Source organism: Megascapheus bottae, chromosome 3 (genome assembly GCF_031878675.1).
Source record: "Megascapheus bottae isolate mThoBot1 chromosome 3, mThoBot2.hap1, whole genome shotgun sequence".
NCBI lineage: Eukaryota > Metazoa > Chordata > Mammalia > Rodentia > Geomyidae > Megascapheus > Megascapheus bottae.
Window position 1 is genome coordinate 90,672,643 of NC_143511.1, and position 14,351 is coordinate 90,686,993.

General features: G+C 48.1%; 1 protein-coding gene across 1 annotated transcript in view; it reads right to left on the reverse strand.

Moving 5' to 3' along the window:
• Positions 1-14,351, reverse strand: part of Pnpla7 (patatin like domain 7, lysophospholipase) — a 65,282-nt gene that overhangs the window by 24,649 nt on the left and 26,282 nt on the right. Inside the window, exons 16-20 of the mRNA XM_090331033.1 lie at positions 10,385-10,516; positions 9,139-9,262; positions 8,211-8,324; positions 6,157-6,226; positions 709-858 (exon numbers count right to left, since the gene is read on the reverse strand). Of these exons, the coding sequence (XP_090187159.1) occupies positions 709-858; positions 6,157-6,226; positions 8,211-8,324; positions 9,139-9,262; positions 10,385-10,516 (590 nt within the window). The remainder of the gene's footprint in view (positions 1-708; positions 859-6,156; positions 6,227-8,210; positions 8,325-9,138; positions 9,263-10,384; positions 10,517-14,351) is intronic.

A 14,351-nucleotide genomic window follows, 5' to 3' on the forward strand; every position in this document is an offset into this window, starting at 1 on the left:
CTTGAGAAAGTCCAAGGACAGTGCTCAGGCCCTGAGCTCAAGCACTGGACTGGCAAAAAAAAAAAAAAAAAAAAAACCAAAAGAATTGAATTACTATGTATCATTACAGTCAGTCACAATTACATGAAAACTTATAAAGTATTAGAATTTGTATTTTTTGTTCTTAAAACATTTTTAACATCTGTTAGAAATGTGCTTCTTGTTGCTGGACAGAGAGACAGCCCTTGACTCCACACAGGACTTAGGGGCTAGGGAGCTCCTTAGGAGCTTGTCCAGGGAGGGGACTCATCCTCACCCCTTTACTATACAAGCCACCAACCCCAAACAACAGGACCTTCCCCCAAAAAGCCAACTGCATCTCTGACCATCTCTGAAATACCCCCCCCCCAGAAGTCTTAAAACTCAGACAGGGTCTATTGGTTCTGGGCTGAGGGACAGCAATGGTCTTCAGGAGAAAGGGTCTGGGCTGAGGGACCTACAGGCATCTCCTGAGCACTCCTCCACCCTAAGGGCACATCTGGGGAGGCTGGCACATCACAGGCTTCCACACCAACGTGCCTAAGCAGACCTTACAACCTGAGGACTTGCTGGTGTAGAGGGTATTAGAGCACAGCCCTCCTCCTCTGCAGGTCTGTCCCAGCATGAAGGCCAGCTCTCACTCTCGGGGCTGGATAAACAGTTCCAGGGCATGAGATGGTGTAGGCTTACCAATGGCACTGAGGGCATGCTGCAGCTCCAAGGCAAAGGCAGTGAGGGGCACGTCCTCGGACACGGGCATTGCTGCCACCGTGGACAGGTTGCTGGCTGCGTTTCCTGAGTCCCACTTGCTGCCCACTGTGTGGAGCCCAAGCTGGTGACCTGCAGAATATAAGGCAAAGAATCTGTCCAAAAGGCTGGACCACAGCCAAGATGGCCTCCCTGTTTCTCCAGATGACATATGGCACCAACCAGAGAGACCAGGGTCTGTCCTTGGTCTCAAGTGGCCAATAATGCCCTGGCCTCTTCCTGGACATTCCTCTCCAAGATTCCACACCAGGACTGCATGCCCTGGAAATAAACTAGTCTTGATCTCCGGAGCTTGAAGATTCAGAGAACAGATAGGAGAACTTAGAATAAACGTGGCCACTTTGTTCTTTGTCTGTGGATCAATACCTTGATCCAGACAAGAACAAAGCCAAACTGTAGCCCGCAGCAGCACCTCCACCCGCCCCACACCAGGATGTCCCCTGGACTGCACCTCCCATACCCTTGAGCTTAGCCAGGCAGTCACTGCAGACACAGGCCCACTGTCTCGGAAAGACACTCTGCAGCACTGTAATTTTAGATGTCTAAAAAGGTGGGGGGAATGATTAAATAAATGATCACATATCTATCAAAAAGGGGTAAAACAGGGGCCGGGAGTTTGGCCTAGTGGTTAAATGCTTGTCTAGCATGCATGAAGACCCGGGTTCGATTCCTCGGTACCACATATATAGAAAAAAGCCGGAAGTGGTGCTGAGGCTCAAGTGGTAGAGCTCTAGCCTTGAGAAAGTCCAAGGACAGTGCTCAGGCCCTGAGCTCAAGCACAGGACTGGCAAAAAAAAAAATGGGGTAAAACACAGCTCTATATACTGAAAAGAAAACACTTATGGCTGGGTTGGGTGGGTCACATTTACATTCCTAGCTACTCAAGAGACAGCAATCCATCCCAGACATCAGTGGCTCACTCCTGTAATCCTAGCTACTCAGGAGGCTGAGGCCTGAGAATCTCAGTTCAAAGCCAGCCCAGGCACTAAAGACCGTGAGACTCTTATCTCAAATTAACTCCTAGAAAATCAGTAGTAGTGCTGTGGCTCAGGGGGTAGGGAGATAGCCTTGAGCTGAAGAGCTCAGGGACAGTGCCAAGGCCCAGAGTCCAAGGTCTATGACCAACAAAAAAAAAAAAAGAAAAAAAAGAAAGAACAAGTCTACCAGCTCAAACCCTAGTATTGCAAAAGAAAAAAAAATTCTGAGTTTAGATTCCAGTATTTTTCCTACGGAAAGGAAAGGAAAGGGCCAAAGCAGAACGAGGTGAGTATCACCACCCCAGACCCAACAGTAGGTCTGTATCTTTCCCTCCCCACTATTTCCCCTTCCTCCCTCCTTGGCCCCTTCCTCCTCTTCCTCCTCCTCCTCCTCTATTTTCTTTTTCTCCTTCCCACCCCAATGTACTCTTGCTCCTCCTTGGAGAAATCCCCTTCCTTTCATCTTTCTCAGGCTCAGATGTTAGAACCTTCCACTTTAGTAGAACCACAGGGAAGGGGCTTACTGCTGAGCTCTTTCTTAGTCCCTCAGCAGGGCACATGTGAAGTCTGGCTCTTGCCCAAAAAAGATGGAAAAAGAACATCTTATCTGGCTGTCACAAGCTATGAGATGCTGGGTGTGGCCAGGTTCCAGCAAGGCACCTGGCTCTGAGCCTGCAGGCTCAAGTTAGGACCCACTCTGCTTCACAAAAAGAAACAACACCCCCTTTCTATGGGGTCTTTCTCCAGGGAGACTCACTGGCTATGAGCAAGCACCAGCCAACAGCTAGCTCCTACCTACCTCTATCTACCTACCTACGGTCTATGCCCTGCATCAACCAGTGGAGGAAGAAGGTTGAGAAAGGAATTCTTCAGATGTGCTTGTGCTACCCTGGTCCCAGTAGGAACTACCCAGAATCCCTACTTGGGCTCTGGGAACTGGAGATGGTACAGAATATCAGGCAGTTTTCAGGATGGGTCTGGGAAGCACAGCGCCTTGCCAGCTGAATGGACTATGACATGAGCTGAAAATATGAGCACAACAGCAGCCTGCAGAAAGCGATGAAAATAGGAATGTAACATCCAAACAGCAAGACAGAGCCTACCTTGTCAGATGTCCTAAAAGCAAGGCATGAGGAAAGTCAACAGACAAAATGACATGCAAAGATGTTAGAATTATTTGAAACAAACAAAAGCAACTATTTTAACCGGCAACAATAGATACTCCAGAAACAAATATGTCCACATAGTCTTAGAAAACATAGAGAGCCAAAATACAATAACTGAAATAAAAAGCTTTGTAGAGCCTGGATGAAATGTCACACACCTGCAAATCGCAGCACTCTGAGGTAGAAGGAAGCCAGGGTAAGGCCAGCCTATACCCATAATGCATTCCAGGCCAGTCTGGCCTACACAGTGAGACTTTGTCTCCAAAACAAATAAACAAACAAACAAACAAAAACACTCTCTGGGGCCGGGGAACGTAGCTTAGTGATAGAGTGTTCACCTAGCATGCACAAAGGCTGGGGTTCCATTCCTCGGTACCACAAACCAGAAAAAACTGGTAGTGGGGCTGTGGCTCAGGTGGCAGAGCGCTAGCCTTGAGCAGAAAATGTCCAAGGACAATGCTTGGGCTCTGAGTTCAAGCCCCAGGACTGGCAAAACAACAACAACAATAACAACAACAAAAAAAACCCACCTGTCTATATAGGGCCTCATATCAGAAATCAGGATGACAGAAAGAGGAAGTGATATGAAGACTTATCAAAGAAACTATTCTATCTGAACATCAGAGAGACAAAGATATAAAAAAAATGAATAGTTGAGCCAGGCGTGGTGGCTCACGCTTGTAATCCCAGCTACTCGGGAGGCTGAGATCTGAAGACCAAGGTTCAAAGCCAGCCCAGGCCCTAAAAACTGTGAGACACTTATCTCCCAATTAACCAGTAGAAAACCGGAAGTGGCGCTGTTGGCTCAAGGGGTAGGGAAGTAGCCTTGAGCTGAAGAGCTCAGGGACTATGCCCAGGCCTAGAGTTCAAGCTCCAGGACTGAAAGAAAAAATAAAAATGAATAGTTCCCCCAGATCATTTCATTCTAGAAGAGGAGAAAGAATGCAAATTGAAAAACATGGAAGCTGGGCTCTGGTGGTTCACACCTGTAATCCTAGCTACTCAGGTGACGGATATATGAGGATGACAGTTCAAATCCACCCCAGGCAGGAAAAGTCCATGAGACTTTTATCTCTAACTAACACCAAAAACTGGAAGCAGAAGTGTGGCTCAAGTGGTAGGAGTGCTATCTAGGCCACTAACCAGGCCAAGGCCCAGGACCATGGTGGGGGGGGGGACAAGCTGGGCATGGGGGCTCATACCTGCAATCCCAGCTACTCAGGAGGCTGAGGTCTGAGGATGGAGGTTCAATGGGAAGTGGGGCTGAGGCTCAAAGAGTAGGAGCAGTACCAAGCCCCACTTCCCATTTTCTACAGGTTAATTGGAGATAAGAGTGTCACGTTCTTTTGTGCCTGGGCTGGCTTTGAACCAAGATCCTCAGATCTCAGTCTCTTGAGTAGCTAAGATTACAAGCATGAGCTACCAGCGCCCAGCAACAGTAATATTCTTTATAAAAAGAGAAAAAATGTCAGATCCAAACCCTAACAGAATTATTACATTAGATGTAAATGGTCCAGACAGGTAAGCTAAAAGGTAAAGATTGTTATGACATGACCAAAATATCACCCAGGGATGGCTCCTATGAGAACTCACTTTAAGACACAGTGTATGTTCAATAGTGTCCCCCTCAAAATTTATATTTATTCTGAGCCTCAGAATATGGCCTTGCAGATTGATCAACTCAAGATAAGGTCATCTTAACGTCCTGCCATGGGCACACAAACAACCCTTTGCTGCCTGCTAAACCATGGCTTTGAGTGGGGTTATGATATTCAAATGACCAAGTGTGCTGAGAGCCAAACACAAGCCAGCAGCAGCATGTCTCCAATCGGCACATCTTACTGTGCATGAGTTACAGCTGTGAAAACAAAGAACCCTGGGGCAGGGTACCCGTGACTCATGCCTATAATCCTAGCCACCCAGAAGACTGAGACCTGAGGATTATGGTTTGAAGCCAACTGGTCAGAAAAGTTCCACTGAAACTTATCTGCAATTAACCACTCAAAAACCAGAAGTGGGACTTTGGCTCAAATTAGTAGAGTGTGGGCCAGAAGTTTGACCTAACAGTAGAGTGCTTGCCTAGCATGCACAGAGACCTAGGTTCAATTCCTTGGTACCACATACATAGAAAAAGCTGTAAGTGGTGGTATGGCTCAAGAGGCAGAGTGCTAGCCTTGAGGAAAAAGCCCAACTCAGTCCCTGAGTTCAATTCCTAGGACTGGCAAAAAAAAAAAAAAAGTTGGTAGAGTAGTAGCCTTGAGCAAAACAGCTCAGGAACCAGTGCCCAGGTCCTGAGGTCAAGCCCCAGGACTAACATCAACAACAACAACAAAGATCTCTGCCCTGCCCCGCCTGGGTTGGGACAGACCACAAGTGAGTTAGTAAAGGACAATTGGTAGGAAATGAAGTAAAGCATGAGAGCTGAGAGCAACCAGATACAATGGGAAGTCAAGGAGGCTGCACTGAACAGGGCCCAGCATGGGTGGAGGGCGTTCCAGGCCGGGCACCCAGGCAGGGGAGAGCTGAGTCCATGGAGTGCAGAATGTGCACAGAACATTTAATTCATTATGGCAAAAAGTGAGAGGGAAACCGGGCTCACACTTGTAATCCTGGCCACTCAGAAGGTTGAGATCTAAGGATCCAGTTCACAGCCAGCCTTCGCAGGAGAGTCTGTGAGACTCTCATCTCCAATTAATTACCAGAAAATGAGACGTGGCAGTCTGGGGCGTGGCCTTGTGATGGAGTGCTTGAAGCACTGGCTTCCATTCCTCAGTACCAAATACACAGAAAAAAGCCGGAAGTGGTGCTGTGGTGCAGGTGCCCAAGAACAGTGCCCAGGCTCTGAGTTCAAGCCCCAGAGCTGATTTAAAAAAAGGGCGGGGAGTAAGGCACGTTGCATTTCGTTTCATATGTAGTAGAACTTCCATCAAGGCTGCCTACAATGAGACATACCTTAGTGAAATTCTCTTTGCACCGCCCAAAATCACAGCACTCCCCTCACCCCACTCTGCTTACAGCTTCCCCTGGTGAGAGCTTTGGGGCCCTTCTGAAGTTCACAGTACAGCACTTCATGTCACTCCAAAGGTCGTCACATCTCTGCCCTTTCTCCTCCCTTCCGGGCCAGGCAGGGCTCTGGTTTGGGAAGCAGCTGGAGTGAGCAGGAGAGGCGATGCCCCCCAGGCGAGAGTGAGGGCGAGCACAGCGGTCCCAGGCAGGGCCCAGCTCACCTGCAGCAGATCCCTGCTGGAGGCTGCCAAGGATCTTCTCGCCCAAGAGATGAATCAAGCGCGTCACCACCTTGGGGCAGAAAGAAACCCCACACCATGTACTTTACTCTGCTGTTGACATCATTATTATACAGTTGTACGAATGGGTTACAGTTCCACAGGTCAGGTTATGAGTAAAGGCTTCTTGACCAGTGTCTCCCCTTCCTTCACCCTTCCTTCATTCTCCCGTCCACCCTCACCCTCGAGTTACACAGATCAGATTTTCACAATGCACATTAGATGCAATTACTGCATTTGCTCACCCTTCCTTCCTCCATGCCTCATCCCCCACTGTTTCCATGTCCTGGAACATGGGGTGTGTGTGTGTGTGTGTGTGTGTGTGTGTGTGTGTGCACGCGTGCATGCATGCTGGTCCTAAGGTTTGTACTCATGGCCTGGGCACTGTCCCTCACCTTGGATGCTCAAAGCTAGCTTTGACTCATTGTTCCACTTCTAGCTTTTTGTTGGTTAACTGGAGACAACAGTCTCAGGAACTTTCCTGCCTGGGCTGGCTTTGAACTGTGATCCTCAGATCTCAGCCTCCTGAGTAGCAAAGATTACAGGTAAAAATTAATTCTTTTTTTTTTTTTGCCAGTCCTGGGCTTGAGCTCAGGGCCTGAGCACTGTCCTTGGACTTTCTCAAGGCTAGAGCTCTACCACTTGAGCTTCAGCACCACTTCCAGCTTTTTTGTATATATGTGGTACCAAGGAATCGAACCCGGGTCTTTGCTCATGCTAGGCAAGCACTTTAACCACTAGGCCAAACTCCCAGCCCTAAAAATTAATTCTTAATTAGATAAAATGGTTATAACTACCAGGAGTGGTGGCTCATGCCTGCAATCCTAGCTACTCGGGAGGCTGAGATCTGAGGATCTCAGTTTAAGGCCAGACCAGGCACTAAAGTCTGTGAGACTCATATGTCCAATCAACCACTAGAAAAACAAAAGTGGCTTTGTAGCTCCAGTGATAGGGAAGGAGCCTTGGGCTAAAGAGCTCAGGGACAGCACCCAGGCTGAGTTTAAGCCCCGTGACTGACAAAAAAAAAAAAAAAAAAAAAAAAAGCCAGCTAGTAAGATATTCTGAGACCAGGCGAGGTGACTCATACCTATAATCCCAGCCATTAAGCACCAGCAATTAAAAGGATTGTGGTTCAAGGCCAGCTTGGGCCAAAAAGTTAGCAAGATCTGACCTCAACAAATAATCTGATTGTGATGGAATGTGCCTGTAATTCAAGCTATACAGAAGGACATAGATGGGAAAACTGAGATATGAAGCTCATCACAGACAAAAAAAAAACCCAAGACTCCATCAGAAAAATAACTAAAGCAAAGCAGGGCTAGAGTCATAGCTCAGTGGAAAGAGTGCTGGCCCAAATTCAAATCCCTGAAGAAGAAGGCCAGAAGCACAAAAATAGAATGGCCTTGTGACCATGACCAATACACAGTACACCAAAGCCTCACACGTCCTGCTGGCTCTCACAGCAACCACCGTGATGGCTGGGGCATCCCAGGGGTCTCTCAGAGATGGAGATCTGAGCCACCAGAGCAGGAGTGCCCGCTGAGGGCAAGCCTCAAAGAGTAAAGAAGTGAGGTGCCTAGGCTCTGACGGGGCACAGTGCCCTGAAGAAGGCCCTGGAAACATGGGGTCATATCACCCCCACCTCTCCTTTTGTTCTGGAATGAATCACAGATCTGCAGTTTCCAGCCATCCGATCCCTTCACCAACAGCCCCAGCCGGGCCTCCAAATCATCAAGGGTGGGTTCTTTCCTATCTTGTGATACCCACAGTATTCACCAGCCAGAAGGACAACCAGCGATGCAGCTGACCTTGTGACATTACCTCTGCACTGCTACCTGTCAGCCACATGCCATGCGCCTGCACACAGGAGAAAACTCCCTGGTGTGTCTCTTTCCTCATACAATCTCACCTACTCTAGGCTCTGTTCATCGAAACTTGACAGGATAGCCCTCTGACCCAGGGGAACAGTAGGATCCAGGGTTCTGAGCCATGCGTACCTGTGGGTACCTGCGCTTGATGGATGTCAGGGCTCCTGTGGGAAGCTTGGCCAGTTCTGAGTCTCGGACAGCATGCACTGTGGTTGCCCTGGCCTGGTGGGTCAAGGTCTCCACCTGAGGAAAAAAGACTGATGTCTGAATCTTCATTTTTCTAATTCAAGCCCACCGTAGTTAGCCCATAATTAAACAAGTCCTGGGCTTGAACTCAGGGCCTGAGCACTGTCCTTGGGCTTTCTCAAGGCTAGTGCTCTACCCCTTGAGCCACAGCACCACTTCCAGCTTTTTCTATGTATGTGGAACCGAGGAATCAAGTGTGCTCAGCAAGCACTCTACCACTAGGCCAAACTCCTGGTCCTAAACTAGTCTTTTTTTTTTTTAAACAAAGATTTAGTTTGACACATTTCAACTCACAAGGTGATTTACAAGTTAACTGAAATTACTATCCACTGAATTTCTGCAGGTAAACTGAAGATTTGTTTCAAAACAAACAAACAGCAAAAAGCACTCCCACGAATCCTCCTGTAGAGCTCAGTGTTCACAGTGGCATCTTGGGACCAGTCCACCGCAGCTCAGGTCTGAGGGATGGACCCCACCAAGCAGACTTGGGAATCTGCAGCCACTGTCAGCTTCCACACTGGAGACCACTCTGTGGAAGGCCACTCTGGCCACCACCTCCCCTCTCTGCTCCAGCAGAGTAGCCGGTAGTCACTAGCACCCAGAACTACCAGGAACTAGCACCCTGGACTCTCCAGAAGACATCCAGAATCCATTCCAGATCTGTTCCCAGAGAGCCAAACCTGGGGCCCTGAGTCGACTAGCTTGATGAGTCATCTCCCACCCTTGGGTCTTTTCGGGAACCCATCCTCATCCAGTCCCAGTGTTCAACCAGGCCAGTTCCAGAACACAGAAAGGAGGGCCCAGGACCTACCACACCGATGAGGTCTCCCCGGCCATACTCCCCCGCCAGGCGTTTCTTCCCATCATCCTTGCGGATCACAGAGCGCAGTCGGCCGCTGAGGACAATGTATGTGCAGTCTGATTTGTCCCCTTGCCTGCAGAGACACAGAGGTCCTCAGTCTCCCGGCCTTCACTCTCCCCAACAGCCACCCAAGCCCCTAAGATACAAAACTTAAACTTTCAAAATGTAGTCTTCTCAGGGGCCGGGAGTTTGGCCTAGTGGTTAAAGTGCTTGCCTAGCATGCACGAAGGCCCGGGTTCGATTCCTTGGTACCACATACATAGAAAAGAGCTGGAAGTGGTGCTGAGGCTCAAGTGGTAGAGCTCTAACCTTGAGAAAGTCCAAGGACAGTGCTCAGGCCCTGAGCTCAAGCCCAGGACTGGCAAAAAAAAAAAAAAAATGTAGTCTTCTCAGTAAAATTATTTGGTTTTGAAAAGCATAGGTGTTTTTATTTAAAAATGTCTTCACAAGCATACATGGATGGGCAATTAGCCTTAAATAAGTTTAAATAATTGTTTTGTTTTTGGTCTGTCATAGGGCTTGAACTCTGGACCTGGGCATTGTCCCTGAGCTCTTCAACTCAAGAGTACCACTCCACTCTTCTGGTTTTCTGATGGTTCATTGGAGATAAGAGTCTCATGGACTTTCATGCCCTGGCTGGCTTTGAACTGTGATCCTCAGATCTTACCCTCCTGAGTAGCTAGGATTATAGGGGTAAGCCACCAGCTCCTGGCAAGTTTTTAAATTTTTTTCTTAGTTTAAAATGTAAACACCATGATTACTGATGTGAAGCTGGCTATGAGAGGTCCAGCTATGTGGCAGGAAAAACCTCATATATCAGCGCCTTCTAAAGGGCATTCTAATGGGCTCTTGAGTCCTTTGAAAGGATGGTATGGACTCATGTATATTGACATAGAGATGCCTATGAAAATGTACTTTGCATATATACAGTTTTGCACAGAACTCAAGATACTCAGGGCATTTCCATGGGTACCTAGAGAGAGAAAAAAGTCCATCTGGCATACCATCTCCACAGGAGGGCAATGTGGCTTTCAGCTGTACCACTCTAAGTCAGGACACAGGGACATTTACAGAGGAGGAGAAATCTGCCAGCCTGTGGACCTCTCTCTCCACTGCACAAGGGCAGGCCTTCTGGACCTCTCTCTCCACAGCTTACCTGAAGGTGTTTTGCACAATGCACACCTCTGGACCTCACCTGTATATGGCACGCCCAGCCTCCACTTCCATCCAGTCCAGAGCAAAGTCTATCTGCCTCACAAAGGACGACATTCTCTTCACCACCGTATGTGCCACACCCAGGACCACTGCTGGCTGTTTCCGCATGATCCTGGAAGATGTTCTCGAGTCACTTCCCTCTCCTGACTTGAGCTCCACCAGGGTCACTAGGACTCAGTATCACGGGGACTAAACGTGGGTGGGGGCTGGGAGTTTGGCCTAGTAGTAGAGTGCTCGCCTAGCATGCAGGAAGACCTGGGTTCAATTCCTCAGTACCACATACACGGGAAAAGCCGGAAGTGGTGCTGTAGTTCAAGTGGTAGAGCTCTAGCTAACATGGTTCAAAGGGCTTTGAATCTGCAGGGTGCAGGTGCCGCCCTAGGGAGGCTTGAGGTCCTCACTCAGAGGGCAAGCGCAGGGGCACCCTAGCAGTTCAGGGGGTAGACTTCAGCTCTTGGGCTGCTGTTAATTTGCACTGGGCAAGAAGAACCAGGGCTGAGCAATAAAATAGAGCTGTCATTTGCTAAAACCCAGGAAATCAGAATTCTACCCATGTACTGAACGGCAGGAACCCCTTCACCAGCCCAGTGCAACAGCAAGACAGCAGCTGGATAGTGGTGGCTTGTGAGAAGGAAAATTCAGACTTGTGTCCCCAGAGTTGGATGAATGATGTCTGCAGGCTAGGACCTGTCCATGTCACAGGTCTCACACCAGGCATACGTATGCACACACACACAGACAGGACTCACCTGCACACAGGCATAGAAGAATCAGGAGAATCAGGCTACAGGAAGCCAAGTGAGTGTTAGAAAGGGAAAGGAAGGCTGTGGGCCTGAACAACCACAGTGAACATCTTTCTTTCTTTTTGGTCAGTCATCAGCGTTGTCCCTGAGCTTTTTCACTCAAAGGTCGTGCTCTACTACTTAAGCCACAGCACTATTTCTACCTTTTTCTGAGCAGCTTATTTGAGATAAGAGTCTCACAGACTTTTCTGCCTAAACTAGTTTTTTTGTTTTGCCAGTCAGGCAGCTTGAACTCAGTGCCTAAGCACTGTCCTCGGGCTTTCTCAAGGCGAGAGCTCTACCACTTCTAGCTTTTTCTATGTATGTGATAACAACAAAAAAAAATTGAACCCGGATTTTCATGCATGCTAGGCAAGCACTCTACCACTAGGCCAAACTCCTGGCCCTGAACTATCTTTGAACTGCAGTCCTCAGATCTCAGCCTCCAGAGGAGCTAGGATCACAGGCGTGAGCCACCAGGGCCCGGCAGTTTCTTTCTTGCCTGCTTCCTTTTCTTTTTTTCTTTCTTCCTTTTGTTTTTTTCTTCTTTCCTTTTCTCCCTCTCTCTCTGTCTCCTTCCTTCCCTCCCTCATTTCCTTTCTTCCCTTCATGTACACTGATTTGAAGTAAGGCTTGAATGTAGGACCTCACATTCTCAAAGGGTTTTGCTCTTGACTGGTGCTCTATCACTTGAGCCATGCCTCTTGTTCTAGCTTTCTGCAGGTTTATTGGAGATAAGGGTCCCCTAGATTTGTTTGCCAGGCTGGCTTTGGACTGAGATCTCAGTCTCCTGAATAGCTAGAATTATATGCATGAGCCACCAGTTGTCCTGTTTGAGTCGCTCCCCTGTGTAGATGGGCAGGGAACAGAGGTTGGTGGGGAAGCAGGCCAAGACCATGTTCTGAACCTCTGGGACTGGCATATCCACATAGTGTAGAAGACAGACAAACCCAGCTCTACCCTGGGAACCCCTTGCTAGTGAAAGGACATAGCAGATTTCCACTTTTCTAAAACATCTGTAAAGTGACTTTTCCCAGCACACTGAATACTAAATACATCAGGGTGTCAAGCCAGAGGCCTAAGGGCCGTTCTTGGAGAGAAACCAGGCAGGGAGCCCTGCTCCACTGTGCCAAAGCCCTGCCCATCCCCTCTGCCCCAGCCCCCCACCCTGACCTTGATGGAGTGCAAAGCAGAGAGCGGGTGGTGTGGTATTGTTTGGCTGAGGCTGCCACCTTCTGGACAACTGGAACCCCTGTTCTGGATGTGTCTTGGCTGAGACTAAACTACTGTACTTCAGTCTCTGGAGGCCCCTAACAGCTCCCAACATTCTGACCCTCTGCCATAAGAACTCAGTGATCATACCGGGCATCTGGACAAGAGAGACAGAAGCCTTCCAAAAAGACATATAAAAAGGTTGCTGTGAGGGGCCGGGAGTTTAACCTAGCGGTAGAGTGCTTGCCTAGCATGCATGAAGACCCGGATTTGATTCCTCGGTACCACATACATAGAAAAAAAAGCCAGAAATGGTACTGTGGCTCAAGTGGTAGAGCTCTAGCCTTGAGAAAGCTCAAGGACAATGCCTAGGCCCGAGTTCAAGGCCTGGTACTGGCAAAAGAAATAAATTTAAAAAAATAAGGTTGCTGTGAGTTGAGTGCAGATGGTTTAGTACTTGTGAGGCTGAGATCTGAGGACCATGGTCTGGAGCCACCCCAGGCAAGAAAGTCCAGGAGACACTTATCTCCAATTACCCACCCAAAAGTCAGAAGTGAAGCTGTGGCTCAAGTAGCACAGGGCTAGCCTTGAGCAAAAAAAAAAAAAAAAGCCCAAAGACAGCGACCAGACCCCCAGTTCAAGCCCAAAGAATACCTGGTCTCCTGGCTAGACACTGGTGGCTCACACCTATAATTCTAGCTGCTCAGGAGGATGAGATCTGAGAAGCACAGTTCAAAGGCAGCCTGGGCAGAAAAGTCCATCAGACTCTTTTTTTTTTTTTTTTTGCCAGTCCTGGGCTTGAGCTCAGGGCCTGAGCACTGTCCTTGGACTTTCTCAAGGCTAGAGCTCTACCACTTGAGCCTCAGCACCACTTCCGGCTTTTTTCTATACGTGGTACCGAGGAATCGAACCCGGGTCTTCATGCATGCTAGGCAAGCACTTTAACCACTAGGCCAAACTCCCGGCCCCTCCATCAGACTCTTATCTCCAATTAATCACTAAAAAGCTGGAAGTAGGTCCAGGGGTTTGGCCTAGTGCTAGAGCGCTTGCCTAGCACGCATGAAGACCCGGGTTTGATTCCTCAGTACCACATACATAGAAAAAAGCCAGAAATGGTGCTGTGGCTCAAGTGAGAAAGTCCAAGGACAGTGCTCAGGTCCAGAGTTCAAGCCCCACAACTGGCAAAAAAAAGCTGGAAGTAGATATATGACTTGAGTAACAGTGCCAGCCTTGAGCACAAAAAGTTAAGTGAGAACACAAAGCCCTGAGTTTAAACCCCAGTACACACACACACACACACACACACACACACACACACACACACACACACACACAGAATGGGTCACCTGAGCCATATACTGTGTGATTGTTGTTCTTAATGTACTATGTTATTTCTCATCTCCTTTGTTATCCCTTGGTTATTCTCATATTGTTACAGTATCTTACCTTGTTATCTGGTATACTGTATATATGTTTATTTGTTTATTTGAATAGGGAAAGGGGGAGAACTAGATGAGGGGAAGGAGTGGGGGAGGGAAATGGGGACAAAAAAATGAGAAGGGATAGGAATGTTTGTTAAATAATGCACCTTCGGGGGGGAGGGAAATGGGTACCAAGACATGTGAAAGGGTATCAATGTATTTGAATTAATGCACCTTCTATCTGGCAAATATCATGTAACCCTTTTACTAATTAAAAAAAAATAATGCACCTTCTATCTGGTGAATATAATGCAAGCCTTCTATTAATTACAATAAAAATATATTAAAAAAAGAATGGGGGCCGGGAGTTTGGCCTAGTGGTAGAGTGCTTGCCTAGCATGCACAAAGACCCGGGTTCAATTCCTCGGTACCACGTATATAGAAAAAAAAAAAGCTGGAAGTGGTGCCTAAGCTTAAGTGGTAGAGCTCTAGCCTTGAGAAAGTCCAAGGACAGTGCTCAGGCCCTGAGCTC